Raw genomic sequence first — 26,956 nt, 5'->3', positions numbered from 1 at the left:
GAGGCCGAGCCAGGGACGCCGGTGCCGCCCTGCCGCAGCCTCCCGGGGCCGGGGAACAGTTAAACGGCTGCGGGGCCCGGGGCCCGCCGCGGCGGTGCTGGAGGGCAGCAGCCCGGGCCGGGGCTCTGCCCCCTCCCCGCCCTGCAGCGTTCAGCCGCGGCTACCGGCACCGAGCCGGCTCGGCGGGGCCGCGGCGGGGCAGCCGTGCCGTCCCCCCTCCTTTACACGGTGCAGCGTTAAACTCGCGGCGGTTTCGGCGGGGAGCGGCAGCGACGCCAAGCTCGGTTCCCTTCCCCGGGGCTCCGGTTCCCGGTCAGGGCCCAGCACGTGGCTCCCCCCGGGCCGGTTCCGGGGGCGCAGGAGGCGGCTTCCCCGCGGCTGCTGCGGGGCGGAGCCGCCCCGGCCCGGGCGGCGCTGGGAGCCGGTGCCCGGTACCGGTGCCCGCTGCCCGCCCCCGCCCGCCGCGCGGCCCCCACGTGCCCGCCTCCCCCCGCGCGGCCGGGGCGCCCTTCCCGGCACCGCCCAATCAGCGCGCGCGCCGCCGGAAGCCCCGCCCCTTCCCTTCCTCTCCGTTGCCCGCCAATGGCCTCGCCCCTCTCGACTCCTCCAATAGAAACGCGCGCCGCCGCAGGCCGGCGACCAATGAGCGCGGCGGCTCGGGGCGGCGGGCCGCGGGTGGTATCCCTCCGCCGCCCGCCCCGCTCGGTGTGCGCGCGCGCGCCCGCCCCGCTCGCGCGGCCCTTTTCTCCCTCCGCCGCCCGCAGCAGCAGGAGCCGCCGCCGCCGCCCGCCGCCCCCGCCCCGCCAGGCCCCCGCGCCGGACCCCTCCCTCGGCCGCGTCCGCGGGGCAGGCCCCGTCTTTCTTCCCTTCCCCTCCCTCCCCTCCTCCGGCCCCGGCCCGCCCCGCTTCCCTCCCCCCCCCTTCTCCCCTCCCGCCGGCGCCGGAGCCGCCACGCCGCCGCCATGGAGCTCATCACCATCCTAGAGAAGACGGTCTCGCCAGGTAGGGCGCGGGCGGCGCGGCGGCGGCCTGAGGGAGGGTCGCGGGTAGGCCCGGCGGGGCGGGGCGGGGGCCGCGCACCCCTGGGGCGGCCGAGGCGGCGGCCCCGGCCCCGGGAGGGGCGTGGGCGGCGGCGGGGAAGGCCGCGGGGGGGGGAAGCGGGGCGGAGGGGCTCGGCCGCGGTGTCCGCCGGCGGCGCCTGAGGGCCGGGCGGTTGGGCCCCGCGCTCCCGCTGACTGACGCCGGTTTCCCTTCCCCCCCCCCCCCACCCGGTTTCCCTCCCTCCGCAGACCGCTCCGAGCTCGAGGCGGCACAGAAGTTCCTGGAGCAGGCGGCCATCGAGAACCTGGTGAGCGCCCGGGGGGCGGCGGGGACCGGACCGGGGGTGGCGGGGCCGGTGGCGGGCGCTCCCCTTCCCCCCCCTCCCCCCCGCCCCGCCCGGCCAGGCCGAACCGCCATGGAGCGCAGCCTACCCTGCCCGCGCCCGGCCGCCGCGCCCAGCCAATAGCAGCGCGTCCTCTCCCCCCGCCAGCCAATAGGAACGCGGCGCCGGGCGAGGGGGCCGCGCCGGCTGCGGGAGCGGCCGCGGGCCATGTGCGGCCGCGGCCATCGCTGCCCCGGGCGCCGCCCGGCCCCGCCGCCCTCCCCGGCCGGGCGGCCCCGGGATCCCCCCCGGGATCCCCCCCCTCCCCGCACCGGCATCGGCCTCGGAGCCTCCGCGCAGGCGGGTGGCGGCGGGACGGGAGCGCCGGAGCAGCCCTGGAGCCCCGCCGGCCTGGGGAGGGGGGCGGTCAGGGGAGGTCAGGGGCTTGTGGCTTCCCCCCGGGGGAAGGGAGGGGAGCTCCGCCGGGCGCCCGGGGCTGGGGGCCTCCCTGTGGCCTTCTTAAAAATATTTAAAAAAAAAAAAGAAAAAAAAGGAAAGAAAGGGAAAGAAAAACCCCCACCCCACGTCTCGTCCCTGCGCTGGAACGGGGGAAGTTGGGCTCGCGGGCGGCGGAGCAGGATTTTTGCTTAGTCAAGGTGCGGTGCTGCAGCTGCTGGGCGGCGGGGAAGGGCTGGCGGCGGCACCGGGCTCTCCCGGAGGGCGGCTGGCGTTGCGGGGGGTGCCGGCTCCTGCCGTTTCGGTGGTGTAGCTGTCGCACACGCCATATCGTCACCAGCAAAACTGGCATCCTTCGTTTTTTAAGCAATTACTTACCACTGGTCTCCACTGGTGTAAACTGGGAAAGTCACAGAGTCTTTATTTCTGTTGCTCCATTTTAAGGTGTGTGAAGCATCCCTCAGAATCGGTGTAGCCTTTGTGCTAAATGTTGGTTTTGAGTCAAAATTCACCGAATTGGTGTTTGTTAAGTGTTAGGATCCCCCCCGTTAGACTGAGGCTCCCTGGGCTGTGTTACGTGGAGTATTTCAGGGCTGTGTACTTGAGCTGCTGGCGATCCTGGGTTTCAGGCGTTTAAAACAGCTGAGGGGTACGCCAAATTTTCAAGGTTTTGTTTATACGTGCTCCCTCGTGAGAGCCAGGGCAGCAAGCGGAGGCAGCAGAGCTTATGCTGGGGCTAAAATTTGTGCCCTGGTGTGGGATGGGGCCGTGGAACAGCCCCGCCGTGGAAAGGGCAGGGGATGAGGAGCTCCGCGTAGGCTGCCAGGGCGGTTGATGGCTCGGCTTTGCAGGAGGATGAGGCGGGAGAGTGAGGATATGGGGTTGAGGGCTGTTCCCATCCCAGTACGTGGCGTGTGGGTGGTGGGGAGAGGGAAGGGGTAGGAGATACGGGATCGAGCGAGAGGTTCCGCACCCAGAGCTGGAAGTGATCTCCCAGTTAGTTAATGGCGATGCACCCGCAGAGTGGATTGTTCTTCCTCATCCCTCCTTCCTCCCCGTAGTTAATTTAGACCCTTTTCTGAGGTTTTCATTGACACTTCTGTAGGTGTGCGAGCTGAGGTCGTGTGCATCTGCATTTGCTTTGAGTCTCAAGTCTGGAACACTTAATGTAGTGCTTCTCATTTTTAGCTAGAATTAGTCTTAAAGCTCCATGAAAAGACAAATTATTTTTGCTAATTTATGAGTGAGAAATCCAAGGACGCTTCTTCACCTTTGAATTTTAGTACAGTTTTCTTCTCAAAGGTGGCAGCAACACTTTGATTTTGTCCTGTGAACTTTTTTTTAATGCTTCCTCACTTTTAATAAAATCAGTGTATAAAACGTAAGCAATCTTGATGGTTGGGAAGTGGTTTGGAGTAGTATATTTGCAGGGGTTTTGTCCATTGCATTAAAATTTCAGAGTATCTCTAATGGCTTACACTCATCAGTTTAAGTTGTCTCACATCTTAGTTTCCAAATTCTGCAGTTTGAATGTCGAAGAGTGCTGGATACCCCAACTGAAATTTTTTTTTTTGAAGAGCTGAGCTTGATCTTTGAAAATGTCGAGTCCAAGATACTGGACTTATTCTATGTTTCTGTAGAGCTTTGGAAAGTTAAGTTTTGAAAAGGGCTTTTTGGTGCCCTAAAATCTTTGTATGTATCTTAAGTTCTGTTACAGAGGTTGTAGGAATGGGTTACCTATAACTGTATGTTAGACTTCTTCAGGAAAACCGTGTTCCCGCTTGGTGCGAAACGGGTTTGAAAATGGCGCAGCTGTTTCCACTATTTCCTAGAAAGTTTTTCTTAGTAGGCAAAATGCTTTATAGGGCCGGTGAAATGAAAAAGCTTCGCTGCTGAAACTTTAGCTGTATCTTGTACACAGCGGAAGTCTCTGAAATCTAAAGCTGTCAAATTGGGAAAGGATTTAAATGCGGAGGCATTTCTCACTAGCTCTCACCAAAAGCAAGTGGCACGAATGTCAGGTATTTTTATCCACACGTCCGTGCTTTTTTTGGGGGGGGGGAATCTTTATATATGTCTGTGTACCTTTGATTGCAGAGAAGCAAGGTTGTAATCTTACAAACCTATTTGTAATGCACCAGAGGAGCGTCTGATTTCACATTTTAACAATTCCTGTGTTAGATTATAGTTTGGGTGTTTGCCTTGAAGCAAGGAAATAAGTAGTAGAGAGTTACTCTTCGCCATGTTTGATATCCATCCAGAAAATACATATCTTGGCATACGACCTGAGTAGTTTATTTAAAGGAATACTTAAAGCAGGCAGGAGCACGGAAGGTAACAGTCTCCCAAGTAAGCTGAAAAAAATCCAGCAAAGTCAATGCCTACTTACGTCGCTTTCCAGCGGTTCTAATTAGAAGCTTAACACCCATAATCTTGGGACAGAGCCGCCGTCGTTGCGCGGTGGCGGCGGTTTGCTGTTGGCCTGGTAGAGAAGGAGCCTCAATGAGTCGTGGTCTCGTTTCGCTGGGTGGATGGGGATTTTTTTCCCCCTGTTAGCGGGGAGGTGCAGGCAGGGGCAGGTGCAGGCAGGAGCAGGCAGGCGCAGGTGCTGAGCCCTCTTCTCTCCCCAGCCGACCTTCCTGGTGGAACTGTCCAGAGTGCTGGCAAACCCCGGCAACAGCCAAGTTGCCCGCGTGGCCGCCGGCTTGCAGATCAAGAACTCCCTGACATCCAAGGACCCTGACATTAAGGCCCAGTACCAACAGAGATGGCTCGCCATCGACGCCAACGCCCGCAGGGAAGTCAAGAACTACGTAAGTTTTGTGACTTGTGGTTCTCTGCCTGTTGTTTTCTCGCGGTGGGGGGACGAGTGATGAATGTCTTGTCTGTCCTTTTCCACCTGAGGAGTCTTCCGTTGGCTGGCTGCTCCCTTTCCTGAGACAAGCAACGTCATCTGCACTTGCTTGGGCACTTTGTTGCTTATAGCGTATTTAATCTGTGGCATTATTAGGGTGGAAAACCAAACAGGTACGAGGCTGCTGCTTTTAAATTCACACCTGTAAATAGTTTTACAAGGAGCCTCTGAATAGTCTTGTATGATTGCGGGAGCTAATGGGCATGGCTTCCCCACCGGGTGATCGCAGCTGGGTTGATGTTTGCGTTTTCTGGTACTTGAACAGCTTCCTCAACTGTTTTACAATCCACATCGGCATCTCGGAAGCACACCCTGTGTCTGAACACACGTGTTTCCACGAGGCCTGGCAAACTTTAAGACTAGAATATGGTCCAAAATTTGCAAGTTTCAAATAGGAAGTTATATTAAATTTTCACACAGTTGGTGAATTTGTCTGAGGACTCCTTTGTTCTTTGATAACTAAAGTTCGGGACTCGCAATGGCAGGACTGGTGGCTTAGCGTTTTCTGGCTAACGGGAGCAAAGGCGTACATGGATGTACGCAGCGTTTTGTAATCGATACAAGTTTGCCATACGCTTTATGTAATGGTTTTGTGTTAATAGAATCCCAGTATAGCAGAATAAGGTTGGGCGAGTGATGATGATACAACTTTAGTCTTTTATTTACATCGATGACAGCGAAAGGGGAACTTACACTGTTACAGGAGCTGTCGTATTTTTTTGTTCTGAAGCTGACAAAGCGAGTTTATTGCTGTTTTCCACCAAGTACCATCAGAAATACAGTATTTCTGAGGTGGATAGATGGAAAATGAAGACGCATAACTGGAAGTGCCGAAACAAATGCACACCCCTTCATTTTATTAAGAAATAATTATGGAAGTACCCAAAAAAAAATCATTCTTCTGATTGATTGCAATTAAAACAAAAGAAAATTATTCAGTCCCATTCAGATTATCTTGGCATAAACACTCCGGTGTTTGGGGGGGGATTTTTAAACCACAATTTGTTTGGCTTTCGCAATTTTGCTTTATGATACAAACCAGCAGGAATTGTTCAGTGAGTCACTGTTGCGCGTTATGGCGCATAGCATTGTGTATGGGATTTAAAGGATGTGGTAGAAGTACGTGTAATCGCGCAGCTCTATCTCACTTCCTGAAAGGGGCAGCCATGGCCAAGTTCATTTCAAACGTTATTTGTCCGTGGTCACGGCCTCCTTTGCAGCGGGAGAAAGCAGAACAAGCAACTGCGGTATTGAGGAAGGGGTGTGTTTGGAATAACATCAAGCGACGACTTCGGTGGCAAGCCCGCGCCCGTCTCGTTGGTCACTGACATCAAGCCATCGCCTGCCGATCTCTCCCACAGGTTTTGCAGACGTTGGGTACAGAAACATACAGGCCCAGCTCGGCCTCTCAGTGCGTGGCCGGCATCGCGTGTGCGGAGATCCCCATGAACCAGTGGCCCGAACTCATTCCCCAGTTGGTAGCGAACGTTACGAATCAGCACAGTACGGAGCACATGAAAGAGTCGACGTTGGAGGCCATTGGATACATCTGTCAGGATATCGTGAGTATATTTTAAGTACTATTTTAAGTAGTATTGTAAGTATATTTTCAGTGCTGGCCCAGCCTCTCCCCAGCACCTTTTCTCTTCCAGCCTGTCCTTTCTCACACCTCAGTATCTAGTATGCTGTAATGCTTCCTTGTGGCTGTCTTTTAATACTTGTCCGGAGGATGTCTCTGTGCTGACAGAGCGATGGGCAGAAACACGCGAGGATGGTGTCTGAAAGGACTGACCTGCTTTCGCAGCACAAATCCAGGTCATCTTTCCGAAGGTGCAGATTTAAGTCTATACGTCGCTGTGGTTGTGTGATGGTAGGGCTGCTGTTATAAAACTTCAGCTGAACGTCCAGTTGTGTAAAACGTTACAGACAAGTGATAAGTGTTTGATCCCTTTCTGTGTTGGGGAAACCTGACAACTACCCTCATCTTGTGTGAGGAGTCCCTTTATTCTTAATTTACGAATTTTTGATGCACAGGCAAGAATATTTAGCTCTTTGAGGCACCTTCTACAAAAGGTCTCTTGGTTTTATCAGTGTAGTTTGCGGTATCGTGATGTGTCGCATCAAGTATCTTGATGTGAATTGCTTGCAAAAACCCCGTGCGCTGTCTGACCTACCACTGAAAACCAAAATCAGCTGCTGCTTTTTTGGTGCCACCGAATGCCTTAGAGAACGTACGTGCGGCATATCGCTGGTTGAACCTCGGTATAGTGAAGGTAGAAAGAGAAACCTTCTGTTTGGTGCTTTGATCGGGCTGCGGGGGACTGGTTTCACTGGGGAGGTTGGTTGCTTCATGGAGCGTCAAGGAAATAAAAGAGGAAATCTACAGCTGTGTGGAGGGAGTGCTCCGGGTCGAGCGTTGTTTGTTACAAGTCCATGCAAGACTTGGGTGTGTGTTTGTTGTTTCTTTGGGTGGTATGTATCGTGTGCTTCTAGATTTTTGGATGCCCTGGCTTGTGGTTGGGTATTTTGTTACCAAGATTCCTCTTAAGAGTTTTGTAGTTTGTCGGTCACATTGTGACCGTAGTTTGAGAATCTACTGCTGGATAAGTTCTGATGTAACAATTAATACAGTTATTTGGGGATCTTGCAGTCTTAAATTTACCACGAAGAAAAATCAGTCTATGTTCACAGCTTTATTCTTTAAGCCTTGAGGGCTTAACAGTTACCTGTCCTTGCTGCTGGTCCAGGCCATATATTTTTGCTCTATGTCTAAAAAAGATTGGCAGCTTTACCAATAAAAGCATCAACGGCAACTGCTGGCGTAGACCTCTGCCCAGTATATAAAGGAATTAGAAAACAGTCAGTGTTTTTTACCATGCTAATTGAATGAAGTCAGGTAGTCTGAAGCTTGTTGACCTATTATTTGAAACGATCGAGTTTATTTGGCATTCATGACTTGAATATCTGGAGTCTTTGTGCTCAATTCAGTCTTCTCTTTCCTGTCCCAGAAGTTGTAAAGACGTAATGGTGTCTTGAATGAATTCCTTGAACTTGTGTTCTCATCCTCCCATTGAACAAAGGGCTTCTTGGCCTTGATGTCTTGAAACTTCTGCCCGTAGATTTCAGGATCAAACTTTGAGGTTACTTTAATATATGGAGAAGGTTGTCCAGCTGACAGATAACTTTATCAACACTTCTTCTAGGATCCAGAGCAACTTCAGGACAAATCCAATGAGATCCTGACAGCCATCATCCAGGGAATGAGAAAGGAAGAGCCCAGCAACAATGTGAAGCTAGCAGCTACTAATGCACTCCTGAACTCTTTGGAATTCACCAAAGCAAACTTTGACAAAGAGGTGAGGGGGGTGACAATTCTTGGCCTCAAATGCAAGGGCTGAATCCACGGTCTGTGATGAGAAATCATGCACCACGCTGAATTTTGATGCATAATTCTGTTGCAACTGAGACTTGGATTCATTTCTGTAAATTCCAGTATGTTGTTGTTGTAATGCAGAAACACTGTGGGAATCTTCAGAGATTCATCAATGGAAAGGAAGCATCATTGACTTTTTTCGGATAAATTTGAACGGACCTTAGAGTTTAGCCTATTAGATTCTCTGCTTCCTAATCAAACTCTGCTCTATAATGCTGCTCTAAGAGTACAAGCTTGGATCAGCACTTTCTTTCAAGTGGTGTGGCAGCAATCCAGATTTAACTTTGTCTCTGAAAATTGTTGGGGGAGGAAGGCCTGTAAAAGCCTTCAGAATAGGGGCCTCAGAATGAGAGTCTTCTCAGAACAGACAAATCTATTGATTTTTCCTTTCCTTCTCGGATTAAGTCTATCCTCTAGGTCTCTACCAGGGAGAGTGTGGGGAAGATGGAATTAATATTGAACCTTCAGCTTAGAAGGTCTTTTCATTAAAACTTTCCCTAGTCAACTCTTCGGTGGATGTTGATGGGGATCAGCTAGAGTCAGAATTTGAGATTGCATGATCCATTCAGACTGTATTTCTGTTGGGCTTCAGTACTCTGAATAGCCTGGGCATAAGTCTGTTCCTTCCTACTAAAATGCAAGTATCCAGGTGCTGCCCCTCAAGAAATCCGTGTCCTGACTGAATTTTGAGGTTTCCTGAAGCAATTGCTGAAATAGTTCAGGAAACAGCGTGATTTTTTTTTTTTTTTTTGTTCTCCCCCCGAAAAGCCGGTGTCTTTAGTTCTGCTGTACCTTTCTATTTTGGACAGCCTGTTAAGCACTTTTTAAAATGGAAGCCTGGGATTCCTGTTTTGGGGAAGAAATGATTTAAAATACTGCAGTGAATGGTAACCTGTACTGTTCCTTGATCTTTAGAAGTGCTGCATGAGTGATTGTACCAGCCCAGACTCAAAATACAGCCTCCACAGGAAGGCTTGCAAAGACTTTAATGTTTTTGTAAGGCAGTTCTAATGTTCTTTTATTTCTCCTTCCAGTCTGAAAGGCACTTTATTATGCAAGTAGTCTGTGAAGCAACGCAGTGTCCAGATACAAGGGTGAGTGAAGTTAAATGCTTAATTTGTCACCGCACCTTTCTGGGGAAGCTGGCTAGAACCTCTAGCAGCAACAAACAGTTGAAAAGTGTTACATGAAATAAACAGTATTCTGTTAAATGATGGGTGCACGTGTAAGTACTCAAACAAAATGAGTTTTATACTTCAACGTAGAAGTAGTAAGCTACCAGGATTTACATCGCTTGTTGTGAAAGACCTTATTGGATGTGGAGTAAACTAAATCAGCAGAAAGGCTGGGTTATTAATCTGTGGTAGGCTACAACTGTGCTTGGTTTTCACAGCACTCAGAAAGGTCACGTCTTTGATCCGTTTCCTACTCTGACAGGTACGAGTGGCTGCCTTACAGAATCTGGTGAAGATAATGTCCCTTTATTATCAGTATATGGAGACATACATGGGTCCTGCGCTTTTTGCTGTGAGTATTCAGGTTTCTCATATATAGTTGTCTGATCTTCCTGTACTCCTTTGTCGTAATCCAAGAGGAAAAGTTTTCCTACGTTCCCGATTTGTTTTTCTTTTCTTTGACTGTGACTGCATGCTGTGAATCCCTCTCTCCTAGCAAAATCCGTGAAACCAGCATCGGGTGTTTCAGACTTGAAACTCTAAAAGTCAGGACAGTGCAGATTGCTTGACTTGCTCTGCCGTCCTCCCGAGGTGCTGATAGCTGATAAACTTCTAAATGAGGAGATTGTCTTCAAGAACAGTAACTCTAATGTGGTGTCCGATTTCAGATGATCTCGAATCTCGTACCAGTTGGCCAGAAGTCGGGGGGCATATTTCAGGAGAAATAACTTGCTAAAACGTCCTTCTCTCCCCTCCTTTCTTGCATGTTTCTAAAGATAACCATTGAAGCAATGAAAAGCGACATAGATGAGGTGGCTCTACAGGGGATAGAGTTCTGGTCAAACGTCTGCGATGAGGAGATGGACCTGGCTATAGAGGCGTCTGAGGTGAGCTCGCAAATGACCGCTGAAAGGCAGCGAACGCCTGTGATCGCGTTTGGGAGTGCTGAACTCGTGTCTTTGAACCGCGTCTGAAAGTCCTCCTGTTCTCCCAAGTGGAACAGCGTAGGAGAGCCCGCCTGAGCCCCTCGCGCGGCGGTCGCGGGTCCGGGACGAGACATCACGCACCACTCTGATGCGACGTGATGCGTGTCTGTCGCAGAAGCTGAGACCTGAGGCCGCACGAAGCCCGCGAGGCTGGTCGACTCTGCGGGTGTTACGTGCGCCGCAGACATCAGCGCGGTGCTGTGGCACCCAGCTTAGTTTTTAGCTGCTAGCTCGGGTACTAGGAGCTGTCTTACCCAGGGCTCAGAATAAATATAATTTATTCTGCCGTTCAAGGTAAATGCGAAGCTTGTAGCTAAGGTTGCACAGGAGCCACCATTTGGAATTCCCTTTAATAACTCTTTGGGTTATTTTCTAGGCTCTGTAGCCTAGTGTAAAGTTCTTGGTGTAGCTTGAATATAACCCCTTTTGCTTACTAGATTAGATTAGGATGAACTGCCTTTTTAAGTGAGCAAAATGGTTTTAATGCCAGCCTGGCTGGGAATTGAAGCTGCTTGAGAGAGAGATTCTCTGACAGGTTTGATGAGAACACACTGTGACATACAAGTGCTAGTTTTCTGCAAATGGTATGTGACAGCTACCTGATTTCTTTTTAGCATTCCAAAGTCAACTCAAGCTACTCCTGTAAGGTTAACCTAAATGTGCATTAAGCACGTATACTAGGTACAGCATAATACCAGAAAATTCTCAATATCACGAAGATCTTTGAGCTGTTGCTTTGTTAAGATGGCATCTCGAATTGTTGAGATACATGTATCCCATTGAAGGGAGAGCATTTCTTGCGTTACCTGCTGGCTTGGAGGCCTAATGGACTCTGTTACCCTGACATGTAAAGATTTTGGGGTCTGTTACAGGTGTGAGCAACTTAGTCCTACCCCAGTGCGCAAAAAGATTGATCGCATTCTATACAATACATTATTTATGAGTTAAGTATAAAATTATGGGATGAAATAAAAGGAATCATTATCCCTTACAATGGATGGGGCTGGAGATGTATTTGGGGTATTGTTCTGCATGCAGATGCTGTTTGCATAAATTAGCTGTAGAGATCAATAATAGCTTAAACTTTGAAGGGCTCTAGATGAATCATATCCATCTTTAAAAGTAGCTAAATATATATTTATGTTGAATGCCCAAAAAAGCAAGGATAGCAAGGATAAAAGGACAGTCAGCAGCACATAGGTTGAATTTATACGCTGAAGACCTTTTGCTGCTTCTACTTGGGGTCACTTGTTAATGATACATAACTGCAAACTGCAAATATTTTTATTTGTACCATGTGATGAGGGGCTTTATACGTGTATGGAATGGCAAATGGAACTTGCTTATTGAACATTTAACTGGGATTGGTGCGGGGTGTCCTTGAGGTTCCTGTGTGTTATAGTAACTTAAAGTTTGTGTTGGGAAGGAGAGGAAAGCAGGCAAAAGAGAACTGGTGTCTACTGGGGTTCGTAGTTCAGACCTCATGCCTGTACAGCCACTGAGAATCATTTTGTAACCTTTTTTTTTCTAGGCAGCAGAGCAAGGAAGGCCTCCAGAGCACACTAGCAAATTTTACGCGAAGGGAGCGCTACAGTATTTGGTCCCAATTCTAACACAAACGTTAACAAAACAGGTGAGTTGCAAAATCCCCGCTGCATGTCAAAAAATATGGACTATGCCTACTTTCAAGTGCTGGGACAGCGATGCTGCTGTGGCAAACTGAGGAGCAAACCATCCGTGGCGGTCGCTGCTCCCTTGCCTAGGTGACTTCTCGATATGCTTGGTCCCAAAGGTGCTGTAGGTCCCCTCGGGGAGTTTTTAACGGTGTGCTTGTTCAGGGCACCTGTAGTGGCAGTCCTTGGTCTGTGATGAGACATCATGCACCACTCTGACTGAATGATGCATCGGTTTTTAGGGCTGAGACTGTGAGGCTGCACACGGTGTCATTTTTATGCTGAATTCTGTTAACACATGCTTGTATTTATGGTTTCTGAAGGGGTTTGATAGTTATCTGTATTGCTAACGAAATGTTTGTGAAATGAAAACCAATATACAGTCTCTGCGTCATTAGAGACCCAATTTCTGGAATTCTTGAGCTTTACTTTTTGAGCTGTGAAGTCCATGTTTATTTAGTACCTATTAAGCACTTCACAGGGACTTGTTTGGACTGTGTTTCACAGTCTAATCAAAATTAATGGAATCACTTGCTACAGCAGGTCTAATTATAAAATAAAACTGTTAATTAAGCCATACAAGCTGGAGTTCATTTGGCTTACTGCGATGAACTGGGAAAATGCTTGGTACTCTTAGCGAATCCAGGGATTTGTTTCTCTGTTTGGTTTGTATCGCTGTCCGCTTGGATGCGGAGAGTTAAATTGCAGGAGGTTCTAAAGTGCTTGTTAAAACAGAAAAGATAAAACAGATAAGAGAATCACAGGTACGCAGCTTCAAAGGAATTTGGGAAGTGGCTGAGCTAACGGTTGGGGGGGAGAAGCTATTTAACTGGTACAGCGGGCCACTCTGCGAGGAGATGGCATGGATCAAAGGAACAAAATCTCGTCCTAGATGAGAGAGAAGCAGTTTGGAAGATGGATGAGGCTACTGTAGGTGCGTCAGTAAAGAGCTAGCAGCCTTACACCAGGATGGAAAGGTACAGATGATGCAAATAACTCAGGTTGCTTCTCTGCCAGAGATGTAGCTAGTACTTCCAGACCTGAATTAATTTCTAAATATAACACCTGGTAATAAGGCAGCGTTACTTGCGGTAGATCCAACAAGATGCCACTGCCTGTGAGTGGTAAGGGATGTTTTCCCCCAGACTTACCAGGGGTGCTCTTCTCCTCCTAGGACGAAAACGATGATGACGACGACTGGAACCCCTGCAAAGCAGCAGGAGTCTGCCTCATGCTCCTGGCGACCTGCTGTGAAGATGACATTGTTCCTCATGTGCTGCCCTTTATTAAAGAACACATTAAAAATCCAGATTGGCGATACAGAGATGCAGCTGTGATGGCTTTTGGGTGCATTTTGGAAGGACCAGAGCCTAACCAGCTCAAACCACTAGTCATACAGGTAAGATTCATTGTGTTTTCTTGGAGGATTGTAGAGCAAACACTTTCTGGTTTATTTGAAGGAGGATGCCTGCTTTGCACATTGTTCTTAATCTGTGGAAAAGCAAAAGGATGCTACCTTTTAATCATGTTTTAGAGAGATTTGGTAGGCCTGGGGCAGGTAGTTGGGTTACATAGCTCTGAATCACAGGGACGTGCAGGACTTCAGAATACCTGGCTCCAGATGCGTCAGTTCAAGTCTTCCCCCCTGGGAAATAACTTTATGAATCTTAAAATATGAGAACAGTGGCCTAACTGGATCTCGACTGTCCTCCCCTCCCCAGTCTATCGCTATCTCAGAGGGAATACATTAAAATCAGAAACAGTGGCAAACTCGTATTTCCATATATTGCATTTGTTCACGTCTTTCTCCTGATGGCAATTACGTTCTAGGCAATGCCAACTTTAATAGAACTAATGAAGGACCCCAGTGTTGTGGTTCGAGACACAACGGCTTGGACCGTGGGCAGGATCTGCGAGATGCTTCCTGAAGCTGCCATCAATGACATTTACCTCGCTCCACTGCTGCAGTGTCTGATGGAGGGCCTGAGCGCTGAGCCCAGAGTGGCCTCCAACGTGTGCTGGGTAAGGCAGCCCCTTGGCTGTTGGGCGTATGAGAAGTTTCTGTCAACAAGGGGAATGCAGCTCATATTCATATGTATGAATATATATGAATACACACACACCCATATATATATACACACACACACATACATACATACATATATATATATCTATATCTATATACTCGCACACTTAAATGGATTTCAGAGATGACTCATGGCTTGGTCATCCAGCGCACACAACTGTTGTTAACTGTAAGTTATCTCAAGTCTGGTTTGTGGCTCTGGAAGGAAAGAATAAGGGAAGAAATGGATTTTTAAGGAGAAAAAATGCTGATATTCACTGAGTGTAGAAGTTGCCTTTGGTTTGAAAATGCTGTGGAAGCTGTCCTTGATAACAGGTGTGATAGCTGTTTAGAAAAGGCATGCTGGGATTTAGCTTTTTTTCTTGGGGGCAGCTGGATTGCTGCCTTAATCTTAAGGGAGAGACGAGATACCTTGTTTCCCGTTACCTAAGCCTGCTTCTGCAGTGGTTCCAGAACTACATTAAGGAGCATGAGATCTTTTTGTTCACTTAGAGCTGCAATCCCTTGGGTTGGCTTGCTAACTTTGGTTGTATCATCGTCTTGATGCATGTCTACTACCAAGTAGCATACCTGATCGTTCACTATAAAGAGGATGTGTCCCTTACTGCCTTTTAAGAGAGCTGCTCAATAAGAATTGAGCTAGAGATGAGAATTTTATGTCAAAACAAGTTTTAGAAATGACAGAATTCATTCTCTTCATATTCCAGAGGTTTGAAGACTTCTAGTCAGCACGGAAGCTTTTCCACAATACGTTGATCCTGGCAAAAGTCCATGTAGCTGTGGCTTTTGTATTCTGAAGATGATGACTACTATATGTTTTTAGATCGCAATGAAAATCAGGAGGCTTTCAACTCCTCTGATCCACCTGTCTCTCAGAGCAGTCAAAATTGCTCTGCAGTTGGGAATTTAAGCAGTCCGCAGCCTTGTCTGAACCGGAATTTTAACTTGTGATGATGATGTTGGAGAGTGGGTAGAATCTGTTAATACCCTGCGAGGTTCAAGCAATCTGCCTTTACTCCGTTTGATTCTTGACAACTACCAGTTGTTGAGACCAGTAACGCTGGGCACAGGTTTGACTGCAGACAGGGTGTTAATGCTACGTTTTAAGTTGTTGAAATTTTCACCGCTGTTGCACCAAAGTTCAGTGCACTGAACAATTTGCTGTTCCTGAAGGGAGCTGTTAATCCTGCACATGTTTGGGGTTTTTTGGGGGTTTGTTTTGTTAGAATGAAAACTGTTGGAATATATGTTTCTGGACTCGTGAGGGTGAACTCATTTGAGTAATAGGAACGGTTGTTCTGTGTTTCAGGCCTTCTCTAGTCTTGCTGAAGCTGCCTATGAAGCTGCAGATGTAGCTGATGATCAGGAAGAACCAGCAACCTACTGCTTATCCTCTTCATTTGAGCTAATAGTTCAGAAACTTCTGGAGACCGCAGATAGGTAACACTACACTGGCTGGCTTAAGCTCTGCAAAGATGCCCTTCCCCCCCCCCCCCCCCCCATTACTTCAGACTGTTGGTCCTCTTTCTCTTGCAGCTTAGATCTGAATGGTTTTATCAGAACCAGGCTTTTTTGGTATCACGTGGAATATAGAATGCTAATCCCCAGGAAGAAAGCTATTCACACAGAATAATTTCTCAGTGTTTTATCCATATCTGCTTTTAGTAAGTCTGGGGTTTCCTCCAAGAGCGCCTCTTCCATGTTTTTCTTTGAAGTTTCCGAGCACAGTTTAGGACTGTGCGCATCTTTTTGTACCATAGTGATAAAACTCTCAAGGTTGGCTACAAGGCCACTGAATAATCAGGATTGCAGCAAGAGATAATTGGAAATCTGTGTGTATCGTACAGTTCGTTTTACTGTGATTGTTTTATGCTGTGGTTGTTGCTGTAGTGCTACATCCATTACATTAGCACCAGGTACTCCCAGGAGAGCCGAGGACCTAGTTAGGCTCGATACTGTCTCTTTCCCAACTAAGTTGAAATATAAATAAATAGATGAGGCAAAGTATTTTCTCAGTTCTGCAGATGCAAAAATAAGGGTAATGCTGAAGTCGTATTCTGCCTTGAAGGTCGCATAAATCTTGACAGCTCAGAGTTCAATCCTTGGATCAATTCAGTCGTCAGTTGAAGCCTTTTGCTGCAGGACTGCTTCTTCGTAAATGGTGTCCCTGTCTGAGCGGTTCAAAGTCTAAACTCTTCCTGTCTCATTTCCATTCAACCAGAAGTGTAGTGTCTAGCTCAAGGCTCTGAAGTCCATCAGTCGTCTTAGCATAGATCTCAGCTGTCTTTATTTCAAATTTAACACCCTCACTGGCGTCTCGGAAGGATGTTGGAGAGCTAGTAATGTATGCTGCTCACCTCGTGAGACCACCTCTTCCCAGGCAGGACAACAGCACACTGGAAGATGTGGGTTTGAGGCTTTTTCTGCTCCTGTACTTGCTGCTACTGACTGAAGATATTGGAAGTCATTATTAATAGCAAACGAAAAAATGTTCCAAAAGTGGCTTCACAAATTTCCTTTACTTTCAAGTCTTGGAATACAGGAATGCAAGTGCTTCTGCTTGTCACAACACTAAAATTTAGCTGTTACCGATTTACTAAAAAAAAAAGTCTGTTTCTAAGCAAGCCTGAGCACTGGGAGCTGCAAATATATTCCTTCTGTTACAGGCCTGATGGACACCAGAATAACTTGAGGAGTTCTGCATATGAATCTCTCATGGAAATAGTGAAAAACAGTGCCAAGGACTGTTACCCTGCTGTCCAAAAGACAACTCTGGTCATCATGGAACGACTTCAGCAAGTGCTGCAGATGGAGGTAGGTAAACTCGAGTTTTAAGCCCCGGTTACGGTAAGGGGTTTAAGGAAACTAAGTAGGTGTGATGTTGCTGTTGTGCTGTGGCTTCATCTGGTGTAGAAAAATGTGTTTTGTTGCTGACTGCGTATCTTGTAGTAGAGTGCATTTTTTATTATTTTTATATATAGGTTAGATATATTAAGCTTCCGAACAGTACCTCTTGCCTTAAATTTGAAGAAACAAATATTTAAAATTGAATCTGTGCAACTCATAGTGCTGTCAAAACCCGCTGGGTTTGCGTGGACTGAGCTGCAGGCTTTTCACACGTGGGGTTTTGTTCTTTTTCAGTCTCATATCCAGAGCACTTCGGATAGAATCCAGTTCAATGATCTTCAGTCTCTTCTTTGCGCTACTCTACAGGTAAGTTCCTGTCTCCTGTCTTGTGGTTATGGGAAAGAGGCAGTTCTAGAGACATCTCTGTGCCCCTGAGGATGCAGACTTGGTCCTGTTGATGAGATCTGAATGAGGAAATGGGATCTTGTGTCCCAGCTGACATGTGGGAGGTGATACAAGGTTCAGAAGGCTTCAGTAGAGTACGGCTTATAAAATTTAGGGCAATGTGAATAAAGAACACTGTATGCGGCATGTTAAAGATTGTATATGCTTTCAGATTAGCTCTTATGTTGGCTACAGGCTGAACAATCGCTTTGGTTGGCACAGACAAAAAAAACTCCATAATGGCTTTAATTCGTTCATCTGCCTCTTGTGGTTGGTGTTCTTATTTAAAATGGCACTAATTAAAATGCACTGAGTGTCCTTGAAGTTAAACATCTGGTAATGAACAGCCCGTGTGACTTGGAGTACTAGCGCCTTTCGGTTCCTTGCTTACCCCTACAAAGCCCACTGAAAACAGCCACTTTTTTCCCCCCAAAAAGCACTCAGGAGATCGATCAGGCCGTCCTCTGAAATAGGTGGTATTTGATATCGAAGCTTTCCCGTTTGCACTGCAGGAAGGGCGGTGCGGTGCTGTCGTGCCTAGCTTATTAACATTTACAAGGTGCAGCTTTAAAACTATTATAGACGGAGATTCGGCATCAACGCAGCTCCGTGCCGCTCGGAGAAGAAAGGAGCGTTTTCTTCTGGAGGGGTAACAGTACTACGTAACCTGAAATAAAAGCAGAGCAGAGTATCTGTCTCTACTCAGATTTATTCCTTTGTTGGATGGTGGTACCTCTTCTCTGCAGTTTTTCTTCCATTCCTGTTAGCCCAGGAAAAGAAGCCTTTTCCTCGCCCGCAGGTAACAGCCTGTTTCTATTGGTTTTAGCTTCTCGCTCTCTTAAGCGAGGTTAGGAGGTCTCCTGGGGCTTGTCTCCAGGTTGTTTCGAGAAATCATTAACTTCATCCTTCTTGTTCAAAAGCCCATAGCATCAGCTGTTACTTTCACTCTCCAATTTTTAGGGTAATTTTTCAAATAATGGGTAGATGGGAATAATCTGTCCTTATGGTGGGCGTTAATGGGGAGACTTCAGCATCTGGGAGCTCTCCTTTCGGCACAGTGTGAGCACTGATCTCCTTCAGGACAGGTGGAATTAAACTGCTAGTTTTAATTTGTAACGTGTTTCTTCATTATCGCACAATCTGAACCTTAAGTATTTACAGTAGTTGCAGCAGATACTTGAATACCACTCAGTAAAAATCAGCAGGGAGATTATTTTCAATGTTACATAGTCAAATATACTACTTTCTTACATACTTTTTCTCTTCTGCTGGAAATACAATTATGAACATCCAGCAGAGGAAAAACATTTGTTAATATTTAAATGGAACAAGAAAATCAAGACCAATTATTTAAACAGTCAAAGTCAATCTCTCTTGGAGTGACTCAGTTTGAAGAATAGACTGGAAATAATTTTTTCCTCTGCAGGTTAAGGAATCAGTCTTTCTCTTGTCATAGGAAATGCAAATTTCTTTTAAATAAGGATACATCAAAGCTGTGTTCTGTAGTTCACGTGCTGAAAGGGACGGTCAGAGCTGTACGGTAGGAGCAGAGCATAGGTTAAGCTCAGGTATTTACCTGGGGTGTTTCCTTGCCCCTTCTGCTCACTGCAGTGTGCTGGATAACACAGAGCACACGTGTGCTCGCCAGCCTGCTCTGCCTGTGTGTAAGGCTGCCTCTGCTCTCTCCAGAAATCAGTTTTGCTTTTCAAACACCTCAGCGCTAAACATGTTCCTGTAAACCTATTTTGCATTGGTCGTATGTTAATTTATTCTCTGCTCATCCCGGGTAGGAGAGGTTTGACTGCAGTTAGCAGTAAGGACGTTCTCATGTCGTATTTCTGAAGTTGAATTCTGTGGTTTAGAAGCAAAGCTTACGCGCAGTAAGAGATTGCGGTCGCATTGCTGTGATGGAAAAGAGCTTTTTTTTATAGGGCTGAATTTGGGCTGGTCGTGTGTAATGCCAGCTTACAAATGGAAAGCCTGGAGAATAGCCTATGCAGCAGGAAAGGTAAATTCAGCTTGTTCTGTAGCTGGAAAATTGAATGCAGCTAAAATGAATGGGACTTTGCGCTTGCACTGACAAAGCATATTTTTGCAGCAGCAGAGTTCAAACAGCAGCTTCCTTTTTAGCAGCCCAACGTGGTCACGAGTGTTGGGAGCTAGCGCAGGAGCTGTAAAGGCACGATTCAGCCTTGCATAGATGGAAGCAATTACAATTTCTTTCTCCATTCCCACCCAGAACGTCCTCCGGAAGGTCCAGCACCAGGATGCTTTGCAGATCTCCGACGTGGTGATGGCATCTCTGCTGAGAATGTTCCAGAGCACAGCGGGCTCGGGGGGCGTGCAGGAGGATGCCTTGATGGCGGTCAGCACCCTGGTAGAAGGTCAGTCCTGCGCTGCAGAGCAGGGTTATGTTCGGGGGCAGGCAGAGCTGGGACGGAACCCGTTTGCTTCCTTCTCTTTTTGACTATATGGCAAAAAACATCATTAGTTCCTGGTTTTGCTTGAGGTATGGTTTTGACCACATATCTCACCACATCTATCTGTGAAGCTCTGAGACTGGCCGGTTACGCTAGGTTGTGTTTTGTGAATGAATGGTTTGTTTTCTGTTAATAATGTAGCTACAATGCAAATTCTGCCATAAAAAAAAAACAAAACCCTAGTGCTACTTTGTACGGTGCCCAGCACAACGGGAACCTGCTCTCTTCGTGCTGCTGCAGGACAGGTTTAAGGTTAACGTAATGATTCATACTTGCCGCCGCCTGCGACCCGTGGTTGTTTTGTGGAGCGTTGTCGGTCGTGGATTATAGTCGTTGTTCTTGTTTAAAAGAAATCATGGTGGCAAAGATCAGTGTTAGAGTGGGTCAGAATGGGTGAAGTAAAATAACATTTGGGTTGCGGTATCCCAAGCAGATTGAGCTTCGTGGTTCAGGTTTAGAAGGTGGTGGCTGTGGCATCATCTGGAGCTCTAGGAACACACGCTGTTGTCAAATGCTACATGTGTGAAAGTTGAGGTGCTGTTGAAAGTCAAGGTGTAACCTCGTTGCCTAACGCCCCCGCCTTATCTCCAGTAAAAGCCACGCACGATTGGGAAATGGGTCTTCAGGGAGATGGGTTTGTAAGGAGGCTCGTTTGAGTCTTCCCTTTTTCCTGAGGCTGGTATCCTGGCTAGCCTGTTGAGGGTCTGAGCAGGTGACGGGACCTATTTCTAGTAGAATTAAATGCCTGATTGCCCTGAGAACACAGGACACCTTGTAAGTGCAGCAAGAGTTTTGGCTTTTTGGAGTAGCCGCTTCGGACAGTAGCATGTTTTGGAGAGCAGGTCCTTGGCGGGCACCCCTCTGACTGCTCTTGGGAGCATTTAGGGGAATTGCCTGAGGAAGCTGGGAAGTGAATGAGAAGGTTGAGTGGGATCATTGCAAGCTAACCAACAAGTGAAAATGAAAGTGTGTATCCTCTTGGGACAAAGGCCTTTTCACTTTTGCATAGATAAGCCTGCATGCACAGTCTTAGTAATGCAAGTGACTTGGGAAAGGTAGGAGTTAGCGGAGAAGAGCAGAAATATTTTATTTCAAATATTCCTTAAATATAAACATACTGAAGAGTGCCCTGCTTGAACTGCATGGCTCCAAGGAGGCTGAGCAGCTGTTTCCAAAAGGCAGACGTTACAGCTGTTGTGGCAGCAAAGCGATGTGAAAAGGCGTTGAGTTTTCAGCTGATGCAGAGCGACGTAACAGTGCCGAGCCCCGTCTGCAGCGCGTCGCCGTGTCCCTCTCCCTCCGATGGGTCTGCTCAGTCAGGAAGATCTCGGCATCCTTTCTGAGCACAGGAGGGGGTTGTCTGTCTTCCAAGGCCTGCAAAGAATTGAGTTTTTTTGAATCTCAAGTTTAGTCCCAACGGATGTACTTCGCTGATGCTCCGTTTTTGTGTGAGAATTGATTTGTTGTGCTTCTGTGGAACATAGAGGTGCTGGTTTTGGGTGGAATATAACGGTGGGTTTCTGTTTTGTTGAACACCAGCAAATACGTCGTAGGTTGGGATTTTTTGCTAACTAGACTATTTTCTGTGCAACAGTCTTAGGTGGAGAGTTTCTGAAGTACATGGATGCCTTCAAACCGTTCCTTGGCATTGGACTGAAGAACTATGCTGAGTACCAGGTAGAGGTCAAACCAGGCAGCCCTGTGTTCACAATCTCTAAATTCTCATCTGCTCACAGATGCTGAGTTCAGCAGGTGTGCATCTGTAAAATACCACAGCTTCTGGTGATGAAACAAAAATTGGAGCCCCGTAGATTTTTCTCTAATTACTGGCTGCATGCACAAATTTAGACTCTTCTGTTTAATTCAGCAGAAGGCCTTCATTGACTTGACACCTGTGTTTTCACAGTGGCTGTGTATTAGTTGGCCTTGATGAGGAAAGAGGTTGCTACTGGCTGTGACTTTCCATTAGAAGGTCAAGTCATGGTACTCGCTGTGCGGTGGATGTTCAGACCACCGGGCCGCTGAATTTGGTAGCGTTTGTTCAGACCGAGTACCTGTCACTTTGTTGGCATCTGGGTCTCTTGCCCTCCCCCTTGGGGAAGCAAGCTCAGCTCTTTGCAGCTTTGATGAAAATGGTTAAGGAAGCAGGGACTCATCAGCTGCTATATGAGGGTCGTTATTCTTGGTGGTTTAATGGCTGCAGGCTCTCGCCACTACTTAGTGCTTTAATAAGCTGAAGCTGTAAGGATAGAGCATGGAAGACTGACTCACTGGGTGGGTGTCTTACTTGCTGTTCTATTTGCAGGTTTGTCTGGCTGCAGTGGGCCTGGTTGGTGACTTATGCAGAGCCCTGCAATCCAACATCTTGCCTTTTTGTGATGAGGTTATGCAGCTGCTCTTGGAGAACTTGGGGGTGAGTGTTTACCTTCTCATTAGCCAGTTAGTAACAGTTGGCTTGCACACTGAGAAGAAAGTGGGAGGTGGGAGAAGCAGAAGTGTTAGGCATGCTCTGAAGATCTCGTGTTTGACAACTATCTTGCTTACTATTTGAATGGAATCCAAACTTATTGGGGGTAAGGATTTACATTTCAAGTAAATGTCTTAATTTATTAGCTCTTCCCCCCTTAAAAAGAAGTGCAATTGAATGTAATGGTGCTGAAATCTCTTCCAGAATGAAAATGTTCATAGGTCTGTGAAGCCTCAGATTCTCTCGGTGTTTGGCGATATTGCCCTTGCCATTGGAGGAGAATTTAAGAAGTACCTGGATGTCGTACTGAATACCCTCCAGCAGGCTTCCCAAGCGCAGGTTGATAAGGTAAGCCAACAGCGTACCTCCAGTTCCTTCATTAAAATCGTAAATGAGTAAGGGCGTTGCTGAAGTGTGCTTTCCTGTTGCCTTTCCAGTCTGACTATGACATGGTGGATTACCTGAACGAGTTGAGGGAGGGCTGCCTGGAAGCTTACACTGGCATCATCCAAGGATTGAAGGGAGACCAAGAAAACGTGCACCGTGAGTACTCTGTCCTGCTGCGGTGTTCCTGTGCCTGAAATGACATGGGGAGATGGGAAGAGCTGCTTGACAAGCTGTTTCAGGGTTGTTGTCACGTCTATGGACGTCTCCTTGTTCACTCCCGTCTGCGTGGGAGCGAACGCTCTGCTGCCATGAGCAGGGAGGGGGTTTAGAGCCCTTCGCTACGGTTCCTCTTCCTCCGGCAGTTTTTCCCCTCCCTATCTCGGAGGGCTCTTCTGGGGTCAAATTCTGGCTGTCGGAGGGGGAATACTGGAATCCCTTTTGAAGGACAGACTATTAAACATGAACTGTGTTTCACCCTGCTATAACAAAGCTGTTTTCTTTCAGCGGACGTGATGCTGGTGCAGCCCAGAGTAGAATTTATTCTGTCTTACATTGACCACATTGCTGGGGATGAGGATCACACCGATGGAGTAGTGGCGTGTGCTGCTGGACTGATAGGGTAAGCATCCCGATCCCATTTCAGCTGACAGCGCACTCATTAGATAGAAATCTTTGTACGATATTCAAAGCTGCATTTTTACGACTGTCTGAAGCATTTAATGTCAGTTCTGGGTTTTTACGGTCTAGTGTTGGATGTCTAACCCAAGGTGTGAAGTGGTTACGCAGGTGAGGTCCTTTAACTGACAGGGTGAAAACCAGTAGGTAGAAGTGAAAGTTGGATGTGTGTTACAGAAATTCCAGATCTCTGATTTTTCAAGGGTGACCTGGGCTTAAAAACAAAATGCCCCAGCCTGGGTATGGAGAAACTCGGGTCAGGGTGTTTTAATCTTTTCTGTTGCATTGAGGGAGAGCTGATGGGAACATCGGGGAGATCAGTCTTTGGACAGGAGACTGAATGTCTCCGGTTAGTCACAATTTCAGAAAACTGTTCAGCTCTCCTCCTGCTGAAATTAGTGACCATATGCAGCATTTTAAAAAGGACATTAGCTGTGAGTCAGATTTCTTTTTGCTAGCAAGAGCTGATCAGAGTGGTACTGGCACAGCTGTTTGTGGCACGCAGCCTCAAAGCCTCTTTTTCTTCTTCAGGGATTTGTGTACAGCATTTGGAAAAGATGTACTGAAATTAGTAGAAGCTAGACCCATGATACATGAACTGCTAACTGAAGGAAGAAGATCCAAGACGAACAAAACAAAAACCCTCGCTACCTGGGCGACTAAAGAACTGAGAAAACTGAAGAATCAAGCTTGGTAAGGGATTACACCCACCTCCTTTTCATGTTGCATAATTATGAAATTGGCTAAACTCCTGAGTCTGAAAGAGATGCTTCACAAAAGCCTTGTTCTCTAGAAGGTTGTTTCTCATTTATTTTTCTGTCAACAAGCCCCATCTGTGGTCTTGCATATCAGAACAAATGCAAAGCGAGAAACACGGTGAACTGCTCGGCTTTCACAAGACCAGATGCAGGCTGGAGGGCTTTTTGCACTGTGAAATGCATCACCCTTGCTAGTTGGGGACGATCCCGCGCTCCTCAAATGCGGTATAATTGGAGCCCGTTGACTCCTCGGTCCTCCTCGAAGTTCGAGGGGCGTCTGGACGATGCTCTTAGTCGTAGGTTTAGTTTTAGGTAGTCCTGCGAGGAGCAGGGAGTTGGACTCGATCCTTCCGACTTGAGATACTCTGTGAGTCCGATTCTACTGAGGCGCCTTTTAAAAGGAGCAGATTGGGGAGAGGGGCGCGATGGTGTATTGCATTTGGGAGAGCCAGTCTGTTACAGCTGTGTCGCCCCACCTCGAGAAGTTCTTTAGTATCCCCATTATTTCTCTCGTAATCAATTTTTTCCGCTTAGTGCTAGTTTTATCTCCTGAATTTGGGCTTTTGTGGTGTTGGGGGGTTTTTTTGTTTGTTTTGATGGGCCCTTTTTGCTTGCAGATCTGTTACCATTGGGATGACACCTGAGACCCCCACTGGAAATCTCCAATCTTTTGAAAAAACCCGGAAGTGAGGAGTGTGCACGGATGCTGAATGTTTGGGAATGAGAGGATGAGTGAGTGAGGCTTGAAACACACCACATTGAAAATCCCGCCACAGCAACAGCAGCGCTGTTAGCGAGCTGAGCACTGACTTGCGTAGAAAACCTGGCATCGGCCATCTTCGGGAAGAGGGAACGACCGATTTCTGTCCGAGTAACGAGCAAGTCTCTTCTTCCGACAGACCAGGACTAGCTTCTCTGTCGTGGCCGGCGCAGAAGGGGAACGGCCGGTTTGGAGGAGAGGAAACTGGGTTCAACTGTGGTGCTCTTTGTCTGAGGTCTGGCTTTGGCTGCTGGAGAGAGATGGAGCCTGGGTCTCCAGCCGCCTGCTGTAACCTTTGCCGCACGATGCTGTCGGTGCATGGGATAAAAGGAGGGGGTGAAGGATTTTCAGTCTAGGAGTGAGTGTGTGTGAATGAGGCGGTATCCACATTCTCAACTTCAAGTCATTGCAGTTTATCTTTTTCCCAAAAAAAGGGTTAGCTGTTGCATTTCATAAACTAACCGAAGTTCAGTCTACTGATGCAGCATAAGAGATGTAAAAAAGAAAAGAGGAAAAAAAAAAAAAAGAAAAAAAAAAAGGAAAGTCGCTCTTTAGGGCTTTTTATTTTAGGGAAACACTGACGAATGTTCAGAGCTCCCGTTCTGAGTGACGCTTTTCATGATCTCGTTTCATCAAAGCGCCTTTCCTTCCTTAATATTATTCAACTGTGAATGTAGAAATGGGGGAAAAACAAAACTCTTGCGTTAGAGGGAATAGAAATAAATTGTCAAACAAGATTTCAGGCTTAAAAAAAAAAAAAAAAAAAAAAAACAAAAAACACAAAAATACAAATATTAAGTGCTCCGAATTGGCAGTGAGAACGCAAAGGGAAAGATCTCTCCTGACTTGTACTGTAGCAGCCCGAACACCCACAAAAATTGTGCCAAAGAGTTGAAAAACAAAATAAAACTTCAGGTAATATTTTGGATTGCAAAATGAGGATAAATTCAATGTTCAAACAAAATCTGATAAAATGCCATTTGGAAACTGCTTGGCCTTTTGTGCTCTTTATTTGATCAAATTTAATGTGGTATTGGTCTCTTGCTGCACTTCAAAAACAAAAAAAAGGAAAAAAGAAATTTATATAAAATATATATATACTGACTTGAGCTTACACAAGACGGCACTTGTAAAAGGTTATATTTTTCCACTGCAGTTGAAGATTAATAAAATGGTGTCAAACATTCCCCAATACTTCCTTTTTGTATTCTTGGTCTTTCCAGTAAAAGGGGAACCCATTAACGATTTTTTTTTCTGGTTTTTTCAATAGAGTAGTAACAGTCTGATGGGCAACTCGGAGATGAATTGGCTGCTTACTGCTTCCCCAATCATGCAACGTCTTATTTTCACATGAAGGATCAGAATCTCTCGTTTCCTCTTAAATGAGACTTTTGCTTTTGAGGAATAGTCCCTTGCTTATCCTAGATTGTCAGCAATAAGCCAAGAGAAAACGGAGGAGGTGCAGGGTTTTGAGACTATTTTTCATTTCATTTTTATTAGTGCAGCTGTTGATACTACCAGCATTTGAATCTGCAGTTTAACATGGGCATTTTTAAAAGCTGCTTGTGGGAGGGAAGAGTAGAAAACCTTAGTCAGTATTTTTTTCCTTTTTTTTTCTTTTTTTTTTTTTCTTTTTTTTCTTTTTTCTAAAAAGCAGGCAAGGATCTGCTTTATTCCCCAATTTCCTTTTCCCGGTCTGATCCTAGGATCCATTACAATGGAGTCCACTTTCGTTGCCCATCTGCACTGCAGCATCCACAATAGCTCTTGTACAGGGTATCAGATATGTGCCTTTCAGTGCTGGGTTCAGATTGCAGTCGAAGTGCCGACTTTGAACCAGTGTACAAAAAAAAAAAATAATAATAATAAATAAAATAAAAAATCCCAGGTGTTGAGAGGAGAGGAGGAGCTCTGTGAACTGGGAGAGCCAGCCAGCTCCGGAGCACGGAGTAGGGAGAGGCCTGGGTCACATTTCTAGTAATGCCTTTTCTTTTTATTTTGTTTCTCGAGGTGGGGTGGGATTTCCTAAAAAAAAAAAATATAAAAAAAGAA

General features: G+C 47.0%; 1 protein-coding gene across 2 annotated transcripts; it reads left to right on the top strand.

Annotated features, from left to right (window-relative positions):
* Window positions 1-807: 807 nt before the first annotated feature.
* On the top strand, window positions 808-26,956 carry KPNB1 (karyopherin subunit beta 1; the record flags this gene model as incomplete). Of its 2 annotated transcripts, XM_082331765.1 has the most annotated exons (22): window positions 808-1,002; window positions 1,290-1,348; window positions 4,450-4,632; window positions 6,095-6,295; window positions 7,937-8,089; window positions 9,201-9,260; window positions 9,604-9,693; window positions 10,118-10,228; window positions 11,859-11,960; window positions 13,175-13,399; window positions 13,831-14,022; window positions 15,396-15,526; window positions 16,753-16,900; window positions 17,228-17,299; window positions 19,617-19,761; window positions 21,452-21,534; window positions 22,163-22,270; window positions 22,529-22,672; window positions 22,762-22,867; window positions 23,216-23,330; window positions 23,918-24,079; window positions 24,762-26,956. In XM_082331765.1, coding segments are annotated over exons 1-22 (2,631 nt in total). In that variant the 5' UTR covers window positions 808-962. The 2 variants fall into 2 exon arrangements, with proteins under 2 accessions (XP_082187891.1, XP_082187890.1); XM_082331764.1 differs by lacking the exon at window positions 24,762-26,956 and having other exon boundaries at window positions 939-1,002; window positions 23,918-24,083.

Source organism: Platalea leucorodia (genome assembly GCF_965183815.1).
Source record: "Platalea leucorodia genome assembly, chromosome: 22".
NCBI classification, from domain to species: Eukaryota; Metazoa; Chordata; class Aves; order Pelecaniformes; family Threskiornithidae; genus Platalea; species Platalea leucorodia.
This window is presented reverse-complemented; position numbering and strand designations above follow the sequence as displayed.